The sequence below is a fragment of the Spea bombifrons genome, chromosome 1, assembly GCF_027358695.1.
Source record: "Spea bombifrons isolate aSpeBom1 chromosome 1, aSpeBom1.2.pri, whole genome shotgun sequence".
In the NCBI taxonomy this organism is placed as follows: Eukaryota; Metazoa; Chordata; class Amphibia; order Anura; family Pelobatidae; genus Spea; species Spea bombifrons.
The window spans coordinates 58,429,334-58,445,237 of NC_071087.1; the positions used below are offsets into that span (position 1 = coordinate 58,429,334).

A 15,904-nucleotide genomic window follows, 5' to 3' on the forward strand; every position below is an offset into this window, starting at 1 on the left:
GTATTCATGATCGTAAGGAGGAAAGAATAAACTATTATTTTAATTTCTTTTTACATGACAACAATGCTTATAAATATGTATATGAAACACGTGTTCCTCAACACAAACGAGCAACTGATTGGGATGGTTTTAAATAAAAAAAACAAATAGCTCTGGAACCAGTAGAATACTATGTTTAACCCCTTAAGGACTATGGGCGGTCCCTAAACCCATTGGAAACAATGCATTTTGAGCCCGTACATGTATGGGCTTTGTCATTAAGGGGTTAAAATGTCCTTACGGAAGTGTGTCTGAAGAAATTGGATCACTTCTGATCAATCAAATGGAAAAAAAAATAAGAAAAATGAATCTAATCTACTCTATAGTGTTGGTTGTTTCTCACCCCCACCCCAATATTATTGCCTCGATTTATTATTTTGGCCGAGAATTGATGAAGGAAAATATTGCTGTTTTTATGGCTTGATTCAGGATTATTGCTTAACCCAGAAGCAGTAATCTAGTTTGCCCTGACCCTAATACAGAATATTCTACCATATTTTGACAAACCTCAGGGAGTTAAAGCGTTCGGTGTAATTCATGTTGGCTGAAAGAACTGGAATAAGAGTATCCTGTAGCACAGAATGAAAAAATGTTGAATTAAGCAAAATGTAAGGTAAAAAAAAAGGCAAAAGAGGTTGGTGACAAAAAAAGATAAGGGCTAAAGGTATGATTTTCAGTTTTTTAAGAGGTTGTGCATGCTTTATGACTATTTGACTATTACAGAGGGACTGAAGCACAAAGCGATGCTTCTTTGATACTATATTTGTATAGTGTTAGAACGTTTTGTGCAGTTCCATTGGTTTCTGAAAGATGACTATTTTGGCTTTGGATGAAAACAGTAAAGATGAGATTATATGCACCATATTAGAGTTCCTCAGAGGTTCAATTCTATGGTTTCTTGTCCAAGACAATTGTTCTCATTACATTAAAGTTCTATAAATATTATTTCTTAATGCGCAAGTAAAGATTTATTAAGCAGTGAAATCTTTTATGGTATATAGTGAAAAAGAATCAATTGGCTTTTTCGGTAAGATGTTATACACTTTTTATCAGGATTTCACGATCATATTTTTATTTGAAATCAGTGACAGAAAACCGAGCAGCAAGACCCCTCCAACACTATCAGTATACAAATCCCACATTCTGATCCTAAGCAGTCCACGCTTCTGTACTATGTAGCAATACAGAAGACAATACATTAACTTTATTGGGTCAGCCCTCTTGTGACATCACTAATTTCCTCAGGTGCAAATTTAATGGTATGATAGAGAATAACTAATTTGCATAAAGGGGTGAATGGGGGTGCCACCGGGTGAAGGAGAAAGCTAAATCTGTTTATTCCCCTATCATGCATTAATCTTGTAATTTAGAAACAAAGGGGGCTAGGGTACACATATACATTCTCCGTGTTGCCAACCAGCACATGTAAAGTGCTATCCCGTGGTTATGTGAGAACTAAATAACTGATTCCCTTCAGAGAGCTTATTTATCACACATAGTACAGGACAGCTGCTAGACAAAATTGCTGATGTGTACAAAATTGCTGATGATGGCTACATGCATTCGTATGTATGCAAAAGTCCAAACTGATTAGTTGTGCACGCATTTCGTGATTGAAACATCCAAAGCAGACCATAGCAAGTACTGTATATCTGTAAGGTCATTAAGTTACATTCTGTGAAACGCCTTTGAGTCATGCAAAAACCTTATAACTTGGATTGTCCACAGTTCTACGAATGGTTAACATATTGTGAAGTTAGCGGATGTCTATGTCTGCGGTACCTCTTATTCAAAAGTACCACGGTACTAAACTGAGCGGTCGCGATTGGTTTCACTGCCACAGATCAATCTTATATAAGAAGCTTTGTGACAGAGCACTATTGACAACTTTTTATAATGAAGGACAGCATTACATTATTAAGCACGGGCTGGACAGCTGAACAAGATTATTGTACTGGGCTGTGAGCTACCAGTCAGATAACCATTGTATGGATATATTTATATAATACTAAAATGTGTCCAGTTTTTTTTTAATTCCAGCATAAATAAAAATTCTAGTCTGATGCCATTATAGAACTCCAGCATTGCAACCGAAAAAGAACATTTGTAATAAGTTGTGGTTTACTGATTCTACGGATCCCTTCATTGTTCACAATTATTTAGCAGACATGGCATGTTCTTGGTAAAAACTGCCAGCCCCAACACAACAAAAAAATAAAAAAATAAAAACCCTGGCAAAGTAGTTAAATCTCAACTTCTCTCCTCCTGAGGATTAACTCAAAAAGGGTTAATTTAAAGTAAAGGCAATGATGGGTTATATCCCTGATACACGAAATATAGCTTTAAATGTGAACGGCTTTGTGTTCTCTGGTTATTCAGTAACTTTCCAAGAATATAAACCAGTAAAATTTCTCTTCCCTATTTAAGACAGAAACGTCCGGTAAACAGCTAAGAGCAAGGAAAAAAAATAGTGACTGCGTCTTACATCATAAGTTACGGTTCTCAAAGAGCCCCAAATCTACACGGGCAACTCAAAAAAAAAAAAAAAGAGATTGAAACGTAAGGGGAAAAAAATACACGTCCTTGATTTTTACCCAGAACACCTTTCCAAGGTCAGAAAAACTAAAATGTACACTTGTGCACAGGTTTTATTTATCTTAAGCCCTGGTATAAAGCAGCACATCTATCTCAAATAAGAAAAACTATCGTGCATGTAAAAAAATAAATACCTATTGGACAGATATAATTGTGACGAACTGTTCAGCTGGCATTTTTGAAATGATTTCCCTAATCCGTATGAATGTATCATGCTTCTGCTAGCGACACTTCCTTTACATAGACAGCTCTTGTTTTTGATACAAAGTTTCCGTGTTTTCACAATTTGACAAATGTATGAATTTAGCAGCTTCCTAGCATTATATTACAGCGGTATTCATGTATCTAACACAAAAACAGGCCCCTTATTACTATATATATAACTGCTCTATGTAATTAAGTCTACTGTACAGTTGTGAGGGTTGTTTTGTTTATTAATATACATATATGCTTGCATGTTTACATCTGATGTACATATGTTTGTTTATCTACATCCACCTATTGGAAGGATAGATCATCAAACGCCTATAGCTCAATGGCCGCTTCACATCGAGTCAAAATGGGAAAGACGTTTTGCTGGTTTCAACAGCCATTAAGATTACAATGTACGCAAAGAGAATTTAAGAAACAATCTTTGTGTGTGTTTGTGTGTGTGTGTGTTTTTCTTGCAGTAAGCATAATCAGTGGAAATATACCAAAAGCAAAGCACTATAAGTTAAATATACACTTGAGCTTAGCTGCATGACATTACTCGTTAAGAGAGAACAAGCTAGAAGGGAAATTTGAGCTTTTTACTTTTTTTTCACTTTCTTGCAAATATATAGATATGTTGATCTTTTTTTTTTTTTTCTCCCAATCGCATTATCTTCTAAAGAAGGTGGGGTTTCTCAAGCAGGCGGCTAGTCACCTGCAACAACCAAGAGGTCCGGCAGAAGCTTCTAGACTGCTGTCTGTGTCGGATGCCAGTGTCTGATCGGTGGACATAGAGGAGATATCGTTGACAGATGAGGAGGGTGGGAGACTCTCACTGCTGTTCACTGCTGCACCTGTGCTAAGAAAATGAACGGCAAAGCAATTGAAACTTAGTAATTAATTGGAAGTGAAATGAGAAGAAGAATAGTTATAAGAACACTGACAATATAGTTACACAACAACATTCCAATCATCTAAGCCAATTTCAGGTTTGTCATCAATGAATCTTCCAGTGGGTGCTGCCAACAGTGTATATTTTTAGCAGCTCCTCACATGAAACCTGGAGACCACTGAGAACTGATGATTGTTGAGGGACAGTGACCATACCTAGTACTGCCTGGTTAGCAGTCCGCATCGATTATATTCCCAAAGGCTTTGGCTTTTAAGAATATGTATTTCATAAAATGTGGATGTTAAAGGCTTATGAAAAAAGGTGGTGTGGCACAAACATTTTGTGAATTTTGGAAATTTGGCTATGGTGTCTGCTTATATTAAGTTGGAAAGAAATATACGAATAAGAACAAAAAGAAATCCAAAAAATACGTGCTACTTAGGTGAAATGTGATAAATAGTAAATAAATGTGTAAATACTTCCCTAGTATGGACCGCAGCTGCCCAAGCGACACTCTTCCTCAAAGTGTAGAAAATACAAGAAAACCAAAATGTATGGGGCGCAGGTGCATATATATATGTTGTTTATATATATGTTGTTTTTTGTTTTTTTCCCTATATATGCACCTGCGCCCCATAAATTTTTGGTTTTCTTATATTAAGTTGGGCTGAGTTGCAATTGGGTCTCCAGGAATCATATTTAGGAGGATATACTATAGACCAAAGTGATAAGTAGGGTGGCTGCACTAATGGTCAATGGCAAAGCCCTATGTACAAAAAAAGTGTTCAGATATAATTTCAATTTCCAAGATATTTATAAATGGGCAAATTCCTTATTATTGAGCAGGTCAGGGCAACAACAAATCAGGTATTTGTATAGAAAAGACTGGCTTTGATTGAATTAAAGTTTTTTAGTTGGAGACTGAGCTGAAACTGTGTGTAGAACGCAGGTAGGCAAGCCAGGCCTGGTGCAGGATGAGCAGAGATAGACCCTAAACTGTAGGCTTGGTTATCTAATTTGTCATACGGACAGCTTTAGCATGGCATGTAAATAGTTCAGTAAACAATTCAAGTAAAGATGTGTTGGCAGGCCCCGCTGAACAAGTGACATGTTAACAATTTCGACTCATATATGCATTCACCTGCAATTAGCTTTTGTACCTGTATTTTTGTTGGGTCCCCTAGTCAAAGTGAACTTACTGGAGTGCAGGAAGTTAAAACAGCCTGATTGATAGCTATTTGTATTATAACTCTCGTATAGATCATAGGTATTTAGTTTAAATGGGAGAAAAAAACATTTAAAGGTAATCTGCAAAAGAATACCACAAGCAAGTATAAATTCAGCGCAAACTTACAAAGGCCCTGGTCTTAATAGTATTTCACTGCATTCAATAGCCAAATATTTTAACAATTTAAAAATCTGTACTTTTAATATTAAAAAAAAATAGTATTTTTTTAATATATGTGTATGTGTATATATATATATATATATATATATTCTCCCCTTTTTTGCATTTAAAAAGTCCACTAAGTTGCTCAAAATACATAAAACTGTATAAACAAAGTGATTTTGTGAATGGGGCATTGTTCTTAAAAGAATATAGCTAGTGTGTTTAGTGCTTCTAGTCATATAGGCTTTATGTGTGAGTACTAAATATTAAAATTAGCATTCGTTATATGCTATTATGTTTACTTTTACGTCAACCTGCTTGAATTCCTACCAACAAGCAACTAAAACTGTCTAACCCCAGTTCAACCTCCAGCAAGAGGATTGTCTTTGAGCGGACTGCTCCAAAACGGAGAATTTGGAGAATACTTCATACACGTAAGCGTTCAAAGTCTAATCCGCAAAATTATCATGGCGCATCAAATGACGGCATTATCGAAACATACATTTACATACTTCAGAACTTAACTAACTGAAACATCCTGGAGATTTAAGTTCTAAATGACCATTTTAATGGCTAAGTACCCACCAGAGTCCAATCTACAAAGATTTCACACAAAACCATTACATTCTGTAGTGCTTAGAAATCATTGGAAGGAATATTCTACATTTTAATATAGAACCGAGGACAAAGAACATACTGAGAAATTGTTGTCTGTGGGCGTTTAGAGAAAACACAAAACCGTCAGGTGAAATACTGATTATTCAACGGCGGGAGATAAATTGCTAATGGGTCACTTAGACTAAGTACAGTCCCATAAAAGATTCTTTATAAATTCATTACGAATTCCAGAAAATTGGTTGCCCGAGAGACTGATTACATTAGCGTGAAGGCACAATTCTGGAACGGAATTCACTTAGTCTTCTGAATTGGATGCCATGCGGCGAGAGGGACAAATAAAGCATGCCGTAATTCCTCAAATCAATCCTCGGTTTGCAGTGAAATGGAACTGAAAAAATTAGAAAGACGGGTCCTGTGTATTACGCAGAAGATTGACACCAGACTCAAAGGTTGCTTTTGTTTCACAGCTTAAACAATAGTTTTTAGCACACCGCATTACGTCACACTGAGCTATAGTTTCCTATTATACATTAAAAATAGTTTTTTGTATTAAGTTTTAAAGTATTGCCTCTGCCAGCAAAGCCTGGATCCCAGTGAGATGAAACACTCTTGTGTCAGACATATCAAGGGCAGCCACATAAATAGAAGTGTGCTTAGGGTTGCATGGTTATGCAGCCATAAGTAATTCATCAACGTCAATAAGTAATTCAGTAGAATTAAACCTTTGACTCTCAGCCAGACTACTTGGCAAATATTCACCCATTAGAAAACCGATCTTGTAACTTCTGGTTGAAAAGGACAATTTTCTTTGCTCTCCATTTGTTCTCTACTGCCATGAGATTGGCACCACTATCTATGTTAACACAATCTGTCTTGGGAACAGGTTGCACGCAAATGAGTAACTGGCTTTAACCGAGCAGAACATAATTAGTGCCGCGTGTGTTTTTAAAATACACGGTATATAGTGTTTCTATCTGTTCATTTTGGATATATTGTTTCTATCTGTTCATTTTGGATATATTGTTTCTATCTGTTCATTTTGGATATATTGTTTCTATCTGTTCATTTTGGATATATTGTTTCTATCTGTTCATTTTGGATATATTGTTTCTATCTGTTCATTTTGGATGACTAACGAGCTTCTGCGCACAGCCTCCCCACATTATTGCAGTTGCACATCATTGGGCAACCGACTGGCTCGCTTAATCACAAAATCAGCAGGATAAACTGTCAGTTGCGGCTCATGTCAAAATGGAAGCACAAGAAGATTTGTTCGGTTCTTTGCTAAACAACATATGCCTCGCTATCTGTTTTTGGATTGCTCTTTCATGCAATCTGGACATGAATGCTAATTCTGCTGTCCTGCATTATTTATAATCATTTTCATAGCTTTTTGATCAGACCATTAAACATTTAAAGACAGCCACTCATATGTTTGAAGGTACTCAAGCTATACAGTAAAGGACAAGTATGCCACACATGACAGTCTATTGACTAGAATCATTTGGGTAATCCAACTGTATAATGTCATCTATATATGTGTGTGTAATATGAGAATAAATAAAATGTTTAGAGACCCTTCAGCTAAAAACTGCTATAGATCTATAAATATATCATAACATCTATATGTTTTCGTATGTTACTAACGTTCTTTGGAACTGTTTCGGTGTATTTCCAGGCATCGCTCTACATCCCTATATTGTTACGTGTAAGCAAAAAGTGAAATATGAAATGAAATGTTTACATTCCTTGGGAATTTCTCCGGTGTAAAGCCAATTTTCTTCATGCTTCAGTTTATGATTGATTTTTAACTTGCATATGGTTTAATAATTCATCGCAAATTACACGGGTACATGTTCTATCTGCATCCAATTGAAGCACAATTACTTTCGTATTGTCCATCAACATCTAAGTTCTCAGGAGAACAGAACTGCTTCGTCATCCATCGTTTTAATCGGATTTAGTCTGCAATGCAGTAATACACTGCGATACTGTTGAACATTTACAGTGTGCGATACTGGGTATCCACTAAGTAAAAACATTTAGGTGCAAATTTATAATGCAGAATTTCGATTAACAGAAAATGTAACTACTTGGTTGATAAGGGTTATCAATATAATATGTATACTCACATAAGTGATCATGATTATAAAGTTTTACGGTGATTAGCAATCTCCACAAAATGCATAATTATGATGTGTGATGATGGATAATCAAAAATGTGTTAGTTTGTAAAAAAATAAAATAATACATAGAAATTTGGTCTCCTTAGGACAGGGGCGTCCAACCTGCAGCCCCCTCCAGCTGCTGCAGGACTACATCTCCCATAATGCTCTTTCAGCTAAGGGGCTGGCTGAGGAGTATGGGAGATGCAGTCCTAAAGTAGGTGGTGGGCCGCAGGTTGGACCCCCCTGCCTTAGGAAGATACACTTGTAAGTAAAAGTAAAAACTGACTTGCATTTTGTTTCATTAATATGGATATGACATTTGGCGCAACTTACCTTTTTGAACAATCAAGCAATGGAGTGCTCAAATTACTACAGCTTGGCATCTATTTACCACTGAAGGCTATTGAGTCAGATAACACTTTAGGGATCTTTGTGTCAGAAATGGTAGATGCACAGGTGACAAATGGTTTGGGTGGTCAACTCATGCAAAGACCCATAAAGTTTACGACAGTATGGTAACTTCTGAAAATTAGATAATTCCAGTGTTTGTTTTCTAGGTATTCACCAGGGTAATTTTGGGGTATTTGGTAAATGTGAGTGTAACTTGTGTACATTACACATTATGTCTGTACGCTGTGAAACAGTATGCCTCACTGCTAAATCAAATTACTAAGTGACGCACATTTCTATGAAAAAAATCAACAAGCCGTTGGAGGATCCACTAGCATCAAGAACTGCCTCAGTCTTAGGATAATATTCATGGCACCCATTACATTATTACTGATGAGAAGCTCTCAAAATCAATTCAGAGCAGACCCTGAGTGGAGAAAAGAGGCTCAGGACTGTGTGTTGTCCTAGTTTGTCAGTGCTCTACCACTAACCAACTGCTTAATAGAATGGAAGAAAAGTAGCTAAAAATGGATCCGATCATACGATCGATGATTTATGCTTGTGATTGGGTGCCATTAAATCCAAACAACCTGGGTCCTGCCTCTGTTTCATGCTCACCTGCTAGTCTACACAGCACTATAGAGATTTGGATTTTTTTAATTGAAACCACTGAATGTGTGACTTTTTTCATAGCATTTCTCAATGAATTGATAGATAGTTTTGTTTTACTATGCCTCATGGGTGGACTCCAGATGGGGGCATAGCTCACTGTTAAAAAAGATATTTCTTCAATCAGAAATAGCGAAACTAGAAAAAAAAAAACCCTGTAGAAATGTGAAAATTAAATCTGTGTACCATAAGACCAGACAAAAGAAAGCATAATGAAATTAAACTAGTTTGGCTTTTGACATCATTATGCGACTATTTACAAAGAGTACCTGAAGGAGAAGGTTGACCTTTTACTACACCATTCTTAGTCTTCTCTTCAAAGTTCATTACTTCTTTGTAGATGAGCTCTGTGGAACAAAATATACCAATACATTTTCTGTTGACAGTGACATTTCACCAAACCTATATATATACTGTAGTTCTATATTGGATTTTTATATTAATTAGTCCTTATATATAAATTAAGTACCCTAAAATATAGGTCAATAAGAAAAATGCAAAAAACTGAGCTGTATATGAAGTTGAAATCGGACTGTGACATGAATACTGATTGAATATTGTCTAGAAAGTATGATACTTGAAGTTTAGGAAGAATGTGCCAGTATAGTCACATCTTCTGGATCCAGGATTGCATTTAGAAATGATTGAGATATTTTTAAACGTGTTTCCTAAAATAACAAAAAAGTACAACTAAAACTTTAAGAACAGTTCTGGTACAAAATAGGATAGGTGGTGAAATCGCCTGGAAATCAATAGAACATTAATAATTACTCAACTTTTATCACTAATTGGTCAACCATTATTCTGTTGAATATAGTACATGGGACATTTTTGGATTTATTCATCAAAGAAGAGGACTTTTTCTGGAAAAGCCAGTGTTATATTATATTTCATCATCTTTACTCTCCCCACCCTTTCTCCCTATATTAATTATTTAATTAATGTTATATTATTAAATAATTATTTATGTAGTGTCATATTACCTTTCAGACATATATTATGGTTGCATTACCTAACTGTATGTCACATTTTATCTCTATATTTCCTATTTTAGTCCCACACCTGGGCCTCATGTTTATATTTCGGGCCTGCTGTACAGACATGGGCTGTGTAGACAATGGGTTGTACCATGAAGAGTTCTTCTGGGGACAGCCACCTGACCATATATACATTTGATCACGCATTATTACTGTACCTTTCCATTCTTCAATGGTATGTTCTCTTTCATCCAGTTGCTTGTCATAAATCTGAGGAGGAGGCTGTAAGACACAAAGGAAGGTATAATCAGCCCAGATTGTGGTTTTCGTGTAAGCAGTTTGCAAAGAACTCTGCAAAAGTGAAAAATAAAAGTGCAAGCAGTTACAACTATAAGGGCAAAATTAGGGATGATTATTCTTTTAATTTATTTGCTGCCCATTTAATATGAATAATTCTGTACATAAATGTGCTACTTGCTAAGCAACTGTATAAAAGGTATTTAGATCCACTGTTGATCATATTCTGATCAGAGTGAATGGATCACAATTGGGTTGTCTTTTCTGTCACACTCAAATCTAATAGACATTTAAGTATTATCATTATTTTCATATTAACATCATATCAGAAGCATTTCAGTGTAACGATCATGCATACTGGTTTTCCCCTAATTAAGCGCTATGCCTGTTTCATCAACTCATGTCTCAATAAACATTAACTTGGCTGAACATACCTACAATATGGGTGTATGTTAACGCCATTAAGTTATTTTATATTTTGCTAAACTTGGCAGTTTGACTCTCCCTAAAAGATTCTTCCAAGCTGACAATTAACTTTAAAAAGCCAAATACCAAACCAAAAACAATATTTAGGATGGTAGGGAAATAGATTGTCACGAGACACTCCTGCGACCTGGAGTTTCCCCGCAATGACCCAGAGAAGCGACACTTCACCCATAGGCTCTGGGCAAAACTGAGTTTCCAGGTGTGATGTGTGTACAGGCACTTTAATTGTATGTTCACACACTCTCAAATATTCTGCCCCAAGCAGGAGGATTTAGTTTAACTCAGACGCATGCATGCCAGTGGCACACCAGTACTCAGGTTGATACAACAGTGAATGGAAAAAAAAGAAGGAATCAAACAGTTCTGTAGAGTGTTTGACATAAGAACACTGGCAGGTTTATGGGCTTTCAATTATTAAATTAAATCTACAGACACATGAGACATGTGAACACACATATATTCAGATGGTTGCATGGACATACAGTGCTGTGAAAAGTATATGGCACCTTCCTGATTTCTAATTTTAGCATACTTGTCACACTTAAATGTTTCAGATCATCAAACTATTTTTAATATTAGACAAAGATAACTCAACTAAGCACAAAATGTTTGATGATTTCATGTATAGAAGTATAATTGGCCCCTTAGATTCTAAATCAATGAACCAAATTTAATCGGGTTCAATTTCTCTAGACACACCCAGGCATGATTACTGCCAGCCTTGCTGAATCAGTTAAATCAATTAAAGAGAACCTTTCTTTCAAAAGTGAAGTAGGCCAAAATGTCTCAAAAGGCAGCACACTATGACACGAAAAAATAATTAAACAGATGAGAAACAATTTCTAAGGCTCTGGGACTTTATCTACAAATACTATATCTGCAGTAAATTCCAAGCTGGTTTAATGGAAGTTTCTGTAATTTAGCTAATCATAATTACTTTCTTTGGCAACTAGTGTATGTTTATTTTTTGCTGTAGATCAACACTGGGTTCGGTAACTAAAGCATCATAGGGGACAATGATAATCTGTATTACAGAATAAGAACAATGGCTTGTATGTGGGAATGGAGTATGAGCCCCAAAAGTCAAGGGGAAACACTGACTCCAAAGACACCTGTCCCTGGTGCCTAAGAGAATGAGGTTATTAATCTGTCCCCATGCCATGTTTCCTTGCTCTTCTCTTTCTCTTTAAGAGATGACATCATAAGTAATGACAAATAAAAAAAGACCTCTTTGTGTATCACATTTCCAGAAACCACCCTCCATACTTAAAGTGGTACAACCATACTTAAAGGGGTACAGTCCCCAAATCCCCACCTTTAACAAGGCTCTTAATTCAGTAGCCAACAGATGCCACTAGGTCAAGCCAGCTGACCCATGTAGCACAATAGTTTAGCATTTGGTCCAATGCAATGTATATTAACTCTTCAAGAACTCTGACCTTCTCTACCTTCCTCAGCTGTTCCCTCGGGGATGGATCTATAGGTTTCCTCCAATAAATTGGTATTAGGCATTTGGCAGCATTTAGCAGATGTTTGGTTAGCCAGCCTCTGTAGGACAAGACCGATCCCCTCATATTATGGAGTAGCATCACATCCAGGGTCGGAGGGAAACCGTGCCCTGTCGCTTGCTCTATCACTCGTTGCACCCCCCCCAAAATGGTTGCAGCTGCCCGCACTCCTACAATATGTGTAAAAATGTCCCCAATTCGTTGTCACATCTCTAACATGGATCAAAGCCATGAAACATTCTGCCGAGACAGCTCGGTTTCCTGTACCACAATGTTAGAACTTCATATGCATTCTCCTTATGGGAAAGTGTACAGATTGACTCCCATTGCTGACCTGAGAGTTATTTTCCCAGCACCCCCTCATCTTCCCATAAAAGCTTGTGGTGTGGCATAAGCCCCAACCTGGAAAGGTTGATGAGTTGAAGAAAAAGTGGTGAACCGGTGACAGGGTCATGGCCGGCCAAGCCTCACGGATCCACATGGGAGTGAAGGCTGGCCCGTGTGGTCAAATCCAACACACAAGCTATTGTAGCTCAAAATGCTGAAAAGGTTAATGTCGGTTCTGACAGAAAAGTGTCAGAACACACAGTGTATCTCAGTTTGTTGTATATGACCAGTCAGGGTGCCCATGCTTACCACTGCTAAAAGCACCTACAACTGGGACGTGAGCTTAAGAACTGGACCACGGAGCAAAGGAAGAAGGTGGCCTGGTCAGATGAATCACATTTTCTTTTACATTACGTGGATGGCCAAGTGTGTGTGTGTGTGCGTGTGCGTCGGGGGACACATGGCACCAGGATGCACCCATAGAAGCCCCACCTTTCAAATTATAGGACTTAAAGCATCTGCTGCTAACGTTTTGGTGCCAGATACCACAGCAAACCTTCAGAGGTCTGGTGCCTTGATGGGGCAGGGCATAAATGTTATGGCCGATTGGTGTATATTTTATTTTAATGGACACACACTTAACAAGTATAGAAGTTTTATCATCAGTAATAATTTTATCTATATAACATCTATATCTATATAACATATGAAACAGGTGATGGATCTGCAACCATCAGGACAGCGATTTATGGCTGGGGAAATAAAGAAAAAAATATATAAAATAGAAACAGAATCTAGACTAAGAAAGCCATTGCATTGATTTCAGTTTGATAGCTAAAAGTAATTTGCTACATGAGTATCTCTAAATCCCTACAGACATGATGATGTGCTTGCTTTTCATATAACACATCTATTTGTATAACAGAGTATGTTTTATATTTCCATTCCCATAAGAATAATCTTTAATCATTCCTTCCCTAGTTGAGTGACAGCTGGTTTATTGCACAGCCAGCAAGATTTAGGGCTTGTATGGATTATTCTAACATAAACTTCCCTATACTGTCAGAAAGCTTTTATAACATTATGGCCGCCTCTGTATTGCATAATGGAACATTTTGGTATGGTATTTTGGTATGTTTATCGTACAACCTCCATCACAGTCTGAAACTCAACATATTAAAGATGCATTTGTTTTTTTCCATTTACAATTGTAGAATATATAAACCTTATTCTGTGTTTTCACTGGTTGTCCATTCCACCTCTCCCTCACAGGTTCCTGAGGCTGAAAACAGAGGAGAATGGGTACAAATAGTGAAATCATAAGGTAAGCACAGCAGAAATTTCACACATTGTTTTCTGTAAACCTAAATATATATATATATTACATTACGCCTTTAAACATAGTTTATGCTAGTTATACACAGTGGTATATTGTTGTACTCAGAGGCAAAATATAATAATACATGGTGTAGCTATAATGGTGTATTTTGTTTAAATACATACTAATATACCCAAAACATGATCTGCAAGTTGCAGGTAAATGTGATCTCACAGCATCATGATGTATTATAAAGGGATATTTTTTACTGCAAAGAGCTCTGGTTGGTCCTTGAGTTATATATAACAAAATCATTGTCATTTTTGTCATTGATGCATTTGCTCTCTAAAATATTTCTATATGAAACAACCCATCCACTTTGGTTACTTAGCAAGCTACTGTGTTCTTCAGAATGACAAGCCTTAACACTACCACTCGGATAGGAAACAGCACGCCCTCAAAAACGCATGTCCTCAATGGATACATGGGCACCCTGGGTTTCATGCCGCTTCTCTGGGTTTCCAGGTCGTCGCAGAAGCCAAGCTGCCGCATGCCCCACTCCCTGTCCACTTTCCCATCATCCTGCAAGGGGGGACTTCGGGCAGCTGGAGCCAAAAGGTTCCCAGGTATGCTTTAATGCCTGTGCACATGGAGCTCTGTGTGACCTGCCACTAGCGTAAACAGCGAGCACTTCCCAGGACGCTGCCAGCAGTTAAATAAACATTGGCCTAAAGAGGACACCCGTCAATTTTGTTCATTATCAGATTAAAAATATGTTTTCAAAATATTGTGTTGTTTTACGTTTTGGTTAATGTAACTTTTTCAGGCAGCTACAAAGTTTAAGTATTAGTGTGTGTTCTAGCTCTGCTATCTTAGCCCAATCTGCTAACCAAACACCCTGACAATAGAACGGTTAAGATTTAATCACCCATCTGGACACTGACTAACAAAAATCTATGTAGGAAAGAGAGTCATTAGCACTGGCATAAAGAATCAGGTTAATGTGGAATTTGAAACAGTCATTAACTGTAAGTATTAGAAATGTATTTATTTTTTTATTGCACATATTATGCATCCTGCTTACAGTGGAATAATACGAGTACAAAGGTAAATTCCATAGTGCGGACAGGCAGCATTATGTTTGGCTTTCCCAGCATGTATCTAAGTAAGTACTAGTGCAGGGGTGTCCAACCTGCGGCCCTCCAGCTGCTGCAGGACAATGTCTCCCATAATGCTCTTTTAGCTAAGGGTCTGGCAGAGGAGTATGGGATATGTAGCCCTGCAGCAGATGGAGGGCCACAGGTTGGACACCCTTGTACTAGTGCAGGGGTAGGCAAACTTCGGCTCTCCTGATGTTGTGGACTACATGCTCTTATAGTCATAATGGTGGCAAAGCATCAAGGGAAATGTAGTCCACAACATCTGGAGAGCCGACGTTTGCCTACCCCTGTACTAGTGCTAGGGTTTGACCCGGAGATTGCCGTGTGAGCGCTGCTCCTCCGGTTCTCCGGGTCAAGACCCGAATCCTCCGGGTTGCGTGGTCTTGACACGCCCCGCCCATTTTTTTCTGTAAATGGGGGTGTTTCCCACTGCCATCAGCGGGAACATCCCGACGCCAGTGGGAACGCCTGCTGACGTCCGTGTGCAGTCCTGGCCATTTCCTGCAAGGGAAGGCTCCGGGTAGCCGGAGCCGAGAAGTTCCCAGGTATGCATACCGGGAACTGCCCTTTGCTTCAAATTCATATACCAGATTCCTGTATTTGAGTTTGGGTCGTATAATTTTTATTTTCTTTGGCTTTTACAGCAACCTAAAAATACAGTCGATTTTATATTCTCCACTGGAAGTGTGTCTGGACATCATATATCACGTTATTCATTTACTTCTCAAATCTCTGGTCGGATTTAATAAGAAAAACCACTCCACATATCTTCTTCGAGCCAAAGCAATCTCTCAGATACCACGAGGAAGCCAATATCTGCTCATATAGCGAATAATCCACTTTAAAAGGCACGCAGAGGATGGAACATATTTAGACTT

The 15,904-nt window shown here is 37.7% G+C and overlaps 1 protein-coding gene across 5 annotated transcripts in view; it reads right to left on the bottom strand.

Moving 5' to 3' along the window:
• Positions 1-3,440: 3,440 nt before the first annotated feature.
• The window catches only part of MAPK10 (mitogen-activated protein kinase 10), a 90,423-nt gene continuing 77,959 nt past the window's right edge, over positions 3,441-15,904 (bottom strand). For 3 of the 5 annotated variants that reach the window (XM_053461730.1, XM_053461733.1, XM_053461731.1), the window contains exons 11-14: positions 13,774-13,830; positions 10,149-10,212; positions 9,223-9,300; positions 3,441-3,680 (exon numbers count right to left, since the gene is read on the bottom strand). In XM_053461730.1, coding sequence (XP_053317705.1) covers positions 3,538-3,680; positions 9,223-9,300; positions 10,149-10,212; positions 13,774-13,830 — 342 coding nt within the window. In that variant the 3' untranslated portion in view covers positions 3,441-3,537. Of the gene's footprint in view, positions 3,686-9,222; positions 9,301-10,148; positions 10,213-13,773; positions 13,831-15,904 lie in introns of all 5 variants that reach the window. The other 2 variants (XM_053461734.1, XM_053461732.1) reach the window with 2 other exon arrangements.